Source organism: Pocillopora damicornis, chromosome 14, assembly GCF_964200805.1.
Source record: "Pocillopora damicornis chromosome 14, jaPocDami1.2, whole genome shotgun sequence".
NCBI lineage: Eukaryota > Metazoa > Cnidaria > Anthozoa > Scleractinia > Pocilloporidae > Pocillopora > Pocillopora damicornis.
The window spans coordinates 12,708,329-12,718,564 of record NC_142683.1 but is presented as its reverse complement, the minus strand read 5'-3'; the positions used below and the strand labels follow the sequence as shown (position 1 = coordinate 12,718,564).

Sequence of the window (10,236 nt, the reverse complement as noted above, 5' to 3'; positions counted from 1 at the left end):
CCCTTCCTTTAACCCTTCAACTCCCATGAGTGACCAAGACGGAATTTCTCCTTACAATGTCGATACAATATCAACCAGGTAAGTGTTGAGAATAAAGAAAAATATCAATTTGGGGATAACTAGTTGATCACACACTACATTCTCTGAACTAACATGATAAGAATTGTATGGTTGACAGAAAGGAGAATTAAAAATTTGATCTGGGAGTTAAAGTGTTAAGACTGACCTCAACACTTTACAGTGAACAGATTGAAGTTTTATTCTGTTGTTTGGTAAACATTCTGCACAAGATTGGTGATATTTAAATGAGAACAAAAAATAACAGAAGTCACAACAACAAATAATTATTCCATTTGTTGTTGGTTCTTTTTCCAAAGCCTGGTCATCTGGAGCAGTTTAAAGTTAGGCATGTTGGCTTCATCGTCAGGAAAGATGTAATCATAGTATTCCTCCTACCCAGCGTCTGACTGCAAGGAAGAATATTTTTAATAGTGTCACAAATCTCCAAAGAAAAATATAAGATCTAATAAAGAGAAAAGAAAATTGTAGTGGGGCCAAAATTTTACATACGCGGCTACGAATTATTTTTGATAACAAGAACATTTGACAAATTGAAAACAGGATTGATATGTCACGCGACATTTTGGCTTAGGCAACGGATTGCGTGACGACCGACAATCGAAGTTATAAGAAGAAGTTTGAAGAGATTTCTTACTCCGTCGTCCGTTTGTACTTTTCTTCTCTTCTTTTCTCGGCGAGGCATCTTTATCTTGATTTTTTCTTGTGAGTTTTCGTCTCCATGTTCATCCTAAAGGATCAAAATAACAAAATTAAATCAGTTCGACCTTTCATAAAAGTTTCTTTATCAACCAATTTTAATAATACCTCGAACTCTTTATTTCCACGCTTCGAGTACCATCACTCGTTCTTCTTTCTCCTCTGCGTTTCTGAGAGATTTGCTGGCGCGTTCGTAAACAGTCTTGAAAAATAATATTTATAGTATGAGCAAAATGGAGAAAGATGATTCACATCTCAGAGGATTCGAGTTCACAGATTTTTTGACGGCATTTGAAGCAGTAGAAACTATTTCAACTTAAATGTTCCGCCATGAATCCTTTCCTACACGACAAATAAATTATTTCGTTGAGTTGTCCGCTTTGGGCTCTCCTCAAAGGTTCATCGGGCGTTGCGTGACTGTAGGTTTCCTACTCAGATGAACTACCATGGTCACGGTCTCGATCAAGAATATAGGATAGCCATTTTACATATCTTGCTTGTATGATAGTTTCATCGGTTGCTGTATAGGCCTCGAACTGTGCAAAACTAATCCAAACCTTTGAAAAGAAAATTTCAGGAGAATCACAGACGGAAACTAGAACTTTACACAAGGTAAGCGAATACGAGGAAACATGGCTGTACATTTGCTTCGACATGTTCGCGGTTAATTAATATCATGATGAAATTAACGACACAGTATATTTTTGCAAGGCACTGAAAACAATCATACTCGAATAGAAAGACGTAATGGAAATATCTGTTCTTGTACAAGAGATTCAACAAAATAGCAGAGATAGAATTTAGGGAAAAACAATGAAAAAATACAACCTTGACGTGTTGCGTTCGTTTTAGTAGCCTCTCATACGGATCTCGTGTTTTGTCGTACTCTTCCAAGTTTATCTCAAAATCTATGGAGGCTTTCCGCAAAACCTGAGAACAACAGAAACTACTGTTATTTACTTGTTGCTATATGTTTTAATATAACAGTTTGAACAAATAAACGAGGGGAATTAGGGGGGAAATTTCGTGAAAGCTGAGTACAAAAGAGGAGTCTTTTCCTCTGCTTAAAAAACTAAGTAACTTGGGAAAATATAGCAGATTAATAAATTTTTTCAGTTACAAAAAAAAAAAAAAAAAGAGAAAAAAGAGGAAGAAGAAGAGAGAAAAAAAGTAATTCGTGAATGCCGTGACCAGGATTCGAACCTGGGTTATTGCGGCCACAACGCAATGTACTAACCACTATACGATCACGGCTGCCAACCCCGCACGATGAAAATAAGGGAACAATATTAGATATTAAAATAACCTATCAACGTCATTTCCGTTCTGCATAGCTGATTCCATAGTTTTACATAACCTTCAAAGAAAAGGAACTTACATCGTGGACTCGTGCTAGAAACAAATTTTAAGAATACGAATTTTAACAGTCGAAAGGAAGTAAAGCATCTTCGCCAAAAATGATAAGCTGTGAAATTCTCATGAAAACATAACTTCCGGTTTTAATCCACAACTCCGTGGAAAGCACCACATGAATATTCATTTCAGTTCGGGCAAAATCACCTGAATTGCGAATGTCATTTCGTTTCACAACAATTGATAAAACGTTCGAATTAAAACATAAGGCGTGATTTCATAGATGTTGTGTGTTTCTTAAAAAGTTCACATCGTGAATTGTCTGTGAAAGAGTAAAAAAAAAAACCCATAGCGAGCTTGATAAGCCTCTGAAACCTCAAAAACGCTCACTCCAGAACCAATGGGTCTTTAGTCACAGTGATATACACCCCACAAAATCTTAAGTCAAATACTTTTCGGCATAGACTAAAAAATACTGCTTTAAGTACAGGATTCGATAATGGTTAAGAGGAAAAATTATGCAGGAATATATGTTTTTACAGCTGTTTGAAATGGCGTGCAAATTACCTTTCGACCTCTCTCGTAAAGTGTATGTCAGTGTTTTGTTCGTTACGGTGGTGGCGGAATGCGTAGATTTCGTCGTGTCGTACGGCGGTGAAAGTATCGTCAACGTAGCGTAACCAAAGTGGTATCGTCTGTCGGCAAGTCGAAAGGGCGCTTTCCTCGACGTTCTGCATCACAATTTCTGCTACAACAACAGAAACTGGAGACCCCATAGCTGTACCGTGTAACTGTTTGTAGTGTTTACCGTTGTACTGAAAATAAGTTGATGTCAGGCAAAGGTTTAGTAAGTCCATAATGTCCTCTGTCGGTAGCGGTAGAGGGTCGGTAGATTGTAGGATAGCAGTCTCAATAAATTGTAGTGCCAGTTGAAGCGGAATACTTGTAAAAAGCGATTTCACATCAAATGACACTAGTTTGTAGTCGTCAGGTATCTGTACAGTCCTAGTGGCGTTAATGAAGTCCTCGGTGGATTTTAGTTTGCGTCTGGAATTGTCGATGAGCGGTTGTAGTATTGTCGTTAGGTACTTGGACAGTTGGTATAGAACTACAGAGGGAAACAATAGGTCGCATTGGGAAACCAGGTTTGTGTAGTTTCGGCAGACCATAAACTTTCGGTGGCTTGTCGTTTCTCAATCGTTTGAGGGCATGTTGTTCGTCTTTAGTCAACGTAGTGACGCTGATTGTATAGTGAAAGCAATTCTACTCCTGACTAAATCCTTACTAGACTCAGGCAAAAACCACACAACTAGACTGACTGAACACAAATTAGCGACGAGGAAGGCGATGCCAACAATCACATTGCTGAACATCACCAACTTACGAACCACACTATTGACTGGGACTCTGCGCAATGCCTAACCTACAGCACCAACTACTTTCAACGAATGACCCTGGAAAGCTGGTTTACTAACTTGGAACAAACTCCCCTCAGCAGGTGCCAACCACTGGCGGCACCATACCAACGACTCACTCACGACATTAACATTACAAACGAACGACCTAACTTCACTAACGGATCCAAACCGACCAATCACGACTGACCTACGCCACTTGAGTCTTACAGCCAATAACATCACAGCAAAACTGACCAATCAGTTTACACAAACAGGACTAAGTTCATTCGACTGACAACAACCTTTCACTTAACTCTGATGATGACTTCCGCTCAGGTTGTCGAAACGTCAGTCACCATTACTGACAACAGTCCTTCTAAGGACTACACTCACCCGGACGATCAAACTACACTATTACATGTTACCCCCGGGTTCAAACCATTTACTGTACTTTTCACTGCCTTACACACGTGTTACGTATCTTATCACGTGACCTGGATCGGACCGTTTTCAAAATGGCCGTCGATTAAGCGACAAAAAAAATTTGTGGAAAATTTGATTTTGCACATTATATCGTGTATTTGCTCATTTAGCATTCTTTAACCTAAGAGAAATGTATTGGGGCCAAAATAAAGGAGGAAAATTTGGCGTCAGTTACCCTTTAATTTGATAACACATTGACACCTAAACCGCCCGTAACTGGCCATGCCGCGCACACGGTGGACTCACACGAGAGACGCTTTTTCCCACCCCCTTACTATGCAGAATTTGGTCCACAGACTCCTCTATTGTAAGAGGATCTATAAACCAATCAGAATCCGTCTTTTGCGCAGATATTTTGATAACTTTGGCGGATACTAAAAAGGGGCCACTTTATGCGTTTACAAGAAATGATCAAATATGAAAAAAGGGCGTCCGCGCGACCGACTTTCAATATTTTCAAGTCGGATTTTCCGTTCCTTACCGATCACGTTAGACCTTCTGGAACACAAAATAAAAAAAAAATGCTATAGAATACTCTGCTCGGAAAATGATTGACATCAAAGTCTTAAAAGCGACAAAATAATCTTTCGAGTCAACAACACTAGAATTCACTGAGGCGGTGCGAATTGGGGCCATAGAATGAAAACCAAACTTTCGGACTTCGAGCGATGCCTAGCGACATTATGAAGATTCTAAGACCTAGTAAATATTATTTTTGATTAAAGAGATGTCCAAAAAGTACTTTTTTAAGAGAAGACGTTGTGTCAAAACATAGAACTTTCAGAATTTTCAACATAAGGCTGCGCAATTTTCTGACCGTGCACAGGGGGCCCAAGCTCCAGCTGTGAGATGATCACCTTGCGAGATAATAGTCATGGCAAAACTATAAGAGTTTGTATGGGAATATTTACGACCGCTCTAAGGAACAATAAATGTAAGATAAATGCCTCACCTTACTTCCAAAGTACATCGCTTCTTATCTGACCGCTTACCATGTTGAAAAGCACCCATTTTAGCGAGTTATCCATTTCTGGTAGTAAGCGGTCAGATAACAAGCGATGTACTGTGGATTTAAGGTAAGGTATTTTTATTGAGAATTTGACTTATTTTTTTATTCCTTTAAGTGGTCGTAAATAGTCGCATACAAACTCTTGTAATTTCGCCATGACAGCTATTTCGCAAGATGATTACCTCGCCATCTGTGGCCGTGAAGTCAAGTAAACTACGATCTAAGCATGATGAATTCCATTTCGTGTGTTCCGTACACGCAAGAAATTCGCACGTTTTACGCTTCTAAAAGAAAATCAAGAACTGTTTTGGATAAAGCTTTCATACTGAAAAGTTCCTTTGCCAGTTTCGTCTTCTTTCTCACTTATAAATTTCATGTAACCCGCCTAGCCGTGGTCGAAAAATAAAACGCGTTTACATGCAATCTTACGACCCCGGGTGCTGGGGTGAGGTTTCTTGAGGTTGTTGTTGCGCTTGCAATTAAGGAGTTTGAGCAGAGGCGTTCCAAGCTCACATCTCGAATAAGAAGAAAGATTAATTCTCGGACAATATGTATTGATTCATGAAAGGGTCACGCGTTGTGTTACGCGGTGTCAGGTTACGCGTGTGTCCGTTGCAGTTTCTGGTGATTTCTTCCATGAGACGGCTAGGAAATGTACAAAGTCTTAAAACACACATGTTTCGCCTTTGAGCTTTTTGCCATGAACACAGCCCCGGCTAGGAGGGTTACCCCACCTTGAGACGTTTAAATGGCAAATTGTCACAGGGTTACCCTACCTGGCAGACGGGTCACCCCCCCTATCATGTAAACGTGATCAAGATAAAATAAGAAATTATATTGACAGGCGAGTTACCCCACCTAGGCGGGTTACCTCACCTACCTGGGGTTCCCCACCTCCATGTAAACAGGCCCTAACTTATTTTCAACGTAAGAAGCCATATATGCATATCAAGTTTTACTCTAAAAATCAAGATAAAAGATAATCATCGGTTTTTTCAAGTATTGTCTACCCCTATGTAAAACCACCAGCATCGATTACAGTTTAAAACTAAGAAGGACAATCCAACCGCAAAATACAGATCTGTTGCCTTGTTGTGAATCGATTGTGTTAAATGATCGTCCGGGTGAGGGTAGACCCAAAACGACCTTTGTTCTTGAACGTGACAGACCGTTTCGGCGTTAGCCTATCCAATAAGTCTTTACGCGCCTCGTTTGGCTTGACCATGCACGTAGCGGCGTGTTTTTGTTATTGTTGTTGTTGTTTTCTTTCCTTTTTTTTTTTTTTTTTAGCTAGGTGGAGAAGAACGATATGCGTGGCTGAACTGTTGGGAAGTAACATTCCCGCATCTATATCTATCAACTGATCATGCTCTTTGCCCTCGTGATTAAAAAAAAATACCCTCTGTCTCAGCCAATCAGCATTCAGTAATTTAACCCGCATGTGGTAACATTTATAAGGAGCGTGCCACGGTTTTTCGGTTGACCGACTTAGTCTATTCATCATAAGCGAGGAATTAACACTGACATAACGTTACAAAAAGGGTCAACTACGTCCTTGAATCTGATTGGTCACAAAAACTCAGCTGTCATGTACTCTGTTTTCTCGGAATCGAAAATTAAATCTTAGATTTCACAATTCGTCGTTTCATTAATTTGTACTTCAAGGCGATCATAATGGAACCTCTCGTGGAAAACCTCAAGAAACAAGTCACATGTTCAATTTGTCTCGATACTTACACAGACCCCAAAATATTATCGTGCTTTCACACTTTTTGTTGCAAGTGTTTGAAGGAACATGCAAGAAACACCCACAGACAAGGCAAATTCAGATGCCCTGAGTGTCAGGCGGAAATCGATTTACCTGAAAGCAATCGCTTCGACCGTTTGTCCACCAGCTTCATCCATAATAGTTTGTTAGGTCTCCTTGAAACGAAAGATCGCGAGGACTTGCTGAGGCCGCCATTTTGCTCGCAACACAAGAACGAAAGACTACGATATTTCTGCTCTTCCTGTGAAGCGTGTATTTGTCCTGTTTGCTTAGTTGAAGATCACCGAGGCCATGAGTTCGACGTTATTGAAAAAGCAGTGGAGGAGGATAAGAAATACATCATGTTGAACGTCGACACCATCAAGGAAAAGGCAAACTTGTCTCGAGAAGAGATAGGAAAATTTGAGAAAACCTCTGAGGATGTGGAAATGTTCATCGCAATCGCTAAACAAGAAGTGTCTGAGGCAGCTCAACACGTGATCACGAAGACGCGACAAAAAGAGCAACAGTTGTTAGAGTCCTTAGAAATGACACGTAGAAAGAAAATAGAGCTAATTAACTCGGCTAAAGAAGAACTGGAATCTCTGGTAAATCAAATGAACCAAGCGGCTGAGTTTGCAGAAAATCTCGTTCAGAGAAGCTCACCCTTGGATATTATACAGACCAAGACAGCTTTGAAGCAGAAATTCCAAGAGCTTCGTGGAGTTGAGATTTCAAGGCATCATCCGACAACATTTGTCAAATTTACCGCGGCATCTCAACACGACTTGAAACTGGGTTTTATTCAACACGACGAGAATGCGGCAAACGCAGCTAAATCAACCCTAGAAGGACTGGATCAAACTTTCCAAGCTGGTGTAGAAGCAGAGTTTACGTTGTGTCTAAAAACAGCAGAAGGAGAGATTTGTAACCAGGCCGATCTAAGAGAGCAAGTCGAATGGCTGATTAAACCCACCAAAGATGTCACAAACGTGACTGTTCAAGAAAGAGAGGACTGCAATCTTAGCCTGAAGTTTACGCCTAAGACGCCCGGCACCTACTGCCTTAAGGTGAAGATTAATGGCGAAAAGCTTTCCACCTCTCCGTTCACTTTGAAAGTGAAAGAACGTGAACTTGTCGTAGTCGGCGAATTGGACTTGAAGTTCAACCAAGGGCAGGAGTTCAAGGGACCCAATGGAATCGCCGTAAACAGGCAAGGCGACATAGCTGTTGTAGATTATTACGGAGACTGTGTTTTTGTATTCAATAAAGAAGGGAACTGTTTACACCAATTTGGAAAAGAAGGAACACATCCTGGACAATTCAAAAATCCAAATGGGGTGTCATTTTTAAACAACAACGAAATTCTTATTGCTGATCAATCAAATAATAGAATACAACATATAAATATCCAGACAGGATCTGTTGTAAAAACCTTTGGAAAAAAAGGTGAGAGAAAAGTACACTTCAAGACTCCACTTAGTATTTGCCTTGACGATACAGAACGAGTTGTTGTCACTGAATTATCCAACAATAGAGTTCAAGTAATATCAAAAGAGGGCAAAGCTCTATTCACAATAGGAGACAGTGGTCCAGAGAAACTCAGCACACCATACAGCTGCATTCCTTACAAAAACATTTTCCTGGTAACTGAAAGAGACAATCACGTCATAAAAGTATTTGATGCGTCTAAGACTTTCCTGTACAAGTTTGGCGAAAAAGGGAATCAAGACGGACAGTTCAACTCCCCCCGTGGCATGTGCTTAGGCGGCTCTGATAACCTTCTTGTCTGTGACTATTTCAATGACAGAGTTCAGCAATTTTCTTTGGACGGTCGCTTTACAGGCAAAACTACCGTTCCTTTACAAAGTCCATTTCAAATTGTAACAGCACCTGATGGGTGTATACTGGTCACAAGCCTTAAAGCTAAGAAAATATATATACTGAAGTGAATGTGTTACTTATCATCCAAATGCTGTATGCCAGCGGAAACTAGAGTCGAATCATTCATTTTCCAAGGTAAATTTCTTAACAAGTGGCGGAAACACTCCACGGTGTAAGTGCATCGTTAGCCTGCAAATACAGAGGAAAGGGGGTAAGCACAGAATTCGAATTGACTAATACACCATGAGCAGTCAGACATATAGGAAAATTGTCCTCAGAAAAGGAAACTTCAACGAGTCTAAAATAGATTTAACTTTTGTTCGTGAGGTCTGCCTTTCACTTCATCTGGTCAAATAAGAAGAGCAAACATTTCAGGAGGACACAGCCATTATCAGGGAAAAGAACTACCCCATGGTCTAATGCAATCTGGAGAAAACTCGACTGAAGAGAGCAAAAATAAGAAAAGAAAAAGACATATAATCAATAGGAACCTCACGCTTCTGTGCTTTGTAGCAGGAAGGGCATGGCCAAGTGGCTTCACCCTTTAACTTCAAAGATCCAATTAGTAATTCTCCCTCTCCGACTGCCATACATTTCTCAATAAATTCGACATGAGAATTTAGTGTGATATCAGAATACCCTCGGCTGATAAGTTTGTCTTTTCTCACAACCTGTCTACAAGATAACATGGGAATCGTGAGTGGAATTTACATGTTAATCACCTCTTGGAGTTTTAGGGCAAAGACAAGAGAATTTGGTGTCGTCTCAGAATAATACCCTCAGCTAATAAGCTTGTCTTTTCTCATAACCTGTCTTCAAGATACCATATTGGAATCGTAAGGAGAATTCGCACGTTAATCACCTCTTACAGTCTTAGGATGAGGGCACTAGAATTGAGATCTATCGTTCCCAGTTCCTAATCATCCACTCTAGCTCTCCATGAGATTTGTATCACAGAAGTCTTAAAAACAACTTCTTCCCTGTGCTTTCTAAACAGCCAACTAGTTTGTCCTAGTGACTAAATAGAACGAACTTTCTAACTTCCGCTTCGCGTCGTGGTTTCCTACGCTTATCTCGTGTTCTCCCAACCTCCCGCGTGTTTACATCAGGCTATGTAAACACGGAAACTATTATACATTTCTTCAAGATTGAATATGACAATAGGCAGAAAATTGATGAAAAAAACATGAATTAGAGGCAAAGAAGCTTAAAAACATTTTTAAGAACTACGAAGGGCGATAATTTCGTTGATTGATGAATATTTCAAGCACGTTTTGCGCTTTTCAACATTGCACATCTAAATCTCTCCCCGCCCTGAAGTTTTCGTTTCAGTTTCAGTAAAAGGCCATGAATTCTTTCCTATTTTAATAACAATAAACATGTCAAAAATAGCGATTTAAATCTCGCATACTTTATCATGTAAGTTTATTGCAGTTATTGATACTCGCAGAATTCATTATTCTAACAATTACCTTGACAATGGCGCCATGAAGACTCCGAAACGTCGGTTCATCTCGCTATTTTTTACGTGTTTATATATAACTAAATCTTTATTAAGAACAATAAAATTCAAACAACGGATTTTC

The 10,236-nt window shown here is 39.8% G+C and overlaps 2 protein-coding genes and 1 non-coding gene across 4 annotated transcripts; 1 reads left to right on the top strand and 2 right to left on the bottom strand.

The window, feature by feature from the left end:
* Window positions 1–234: 234 nt before the first annotated feature.
* LOC149034517 (uncharacterized) lies at window positions 235–3,361 on the bottom strand. Of its 2 annotated transcripts, XM_089194645.1 has the most exons (5): window positions 2,698–3,361; window positions 1,606–1,707; window positions 886–1,334; window positions 716–808; window positions 235–467 (listed from the first exon to the last, which is right to left on the bottom strand). In XM_089194645.1, the coding sequence occupies exons 1-2, from the start codon at window positions 3,297–3,299 to the stop codon at window positions 1,686–1,688; spliced, it is 624 nt and encodes a 207-aa protein (XP_089050771.1). In that variant the 5' UTR covers window positions 3,300–3,361; the 3' UTR covers window positions 235–467; window positions 716–808; window positions 886–1,334; window positions 1,606–1,685. The 2 variants fall into 2 exon arrangements, with proteins under 2 accessions (XP_089050771.1, XP_089050770.1); XM_089194644.1 differs by having other exon boundaries at window positions 886–1,707.
* On the bottom strand, window positions 1,960–2,031 carry Trnah-gug (transfer RNA histidin (anticodon GUG)). Its single transcript has one exon. It is a non-coding gene; the product is annotated as a tRNA-His (tRNA).
* Window positions 3,362–6,579: 3,218 nt separating the features above from the next.
* On the top strand, window positions 6,580–10,073 carry LOC113664448 (E3 ubiquitin-protein ligase TRIM45-like). Its single transcript, XM_089194643.1, has one exon. The coding sequence runs from the start codon at window positions 6,694–6,696 to the stop codon at window positions 8,716–8,718; it is 2,025 nt and encodes a 674-aa protein (XP_089050769.1). The 5' UTR covers window positions 6,580–6,693; the 3' UTR covers window positions 8,719–10,073.
* Window positions 10,074–10,236: the final 163 nt, after the last annotated feature.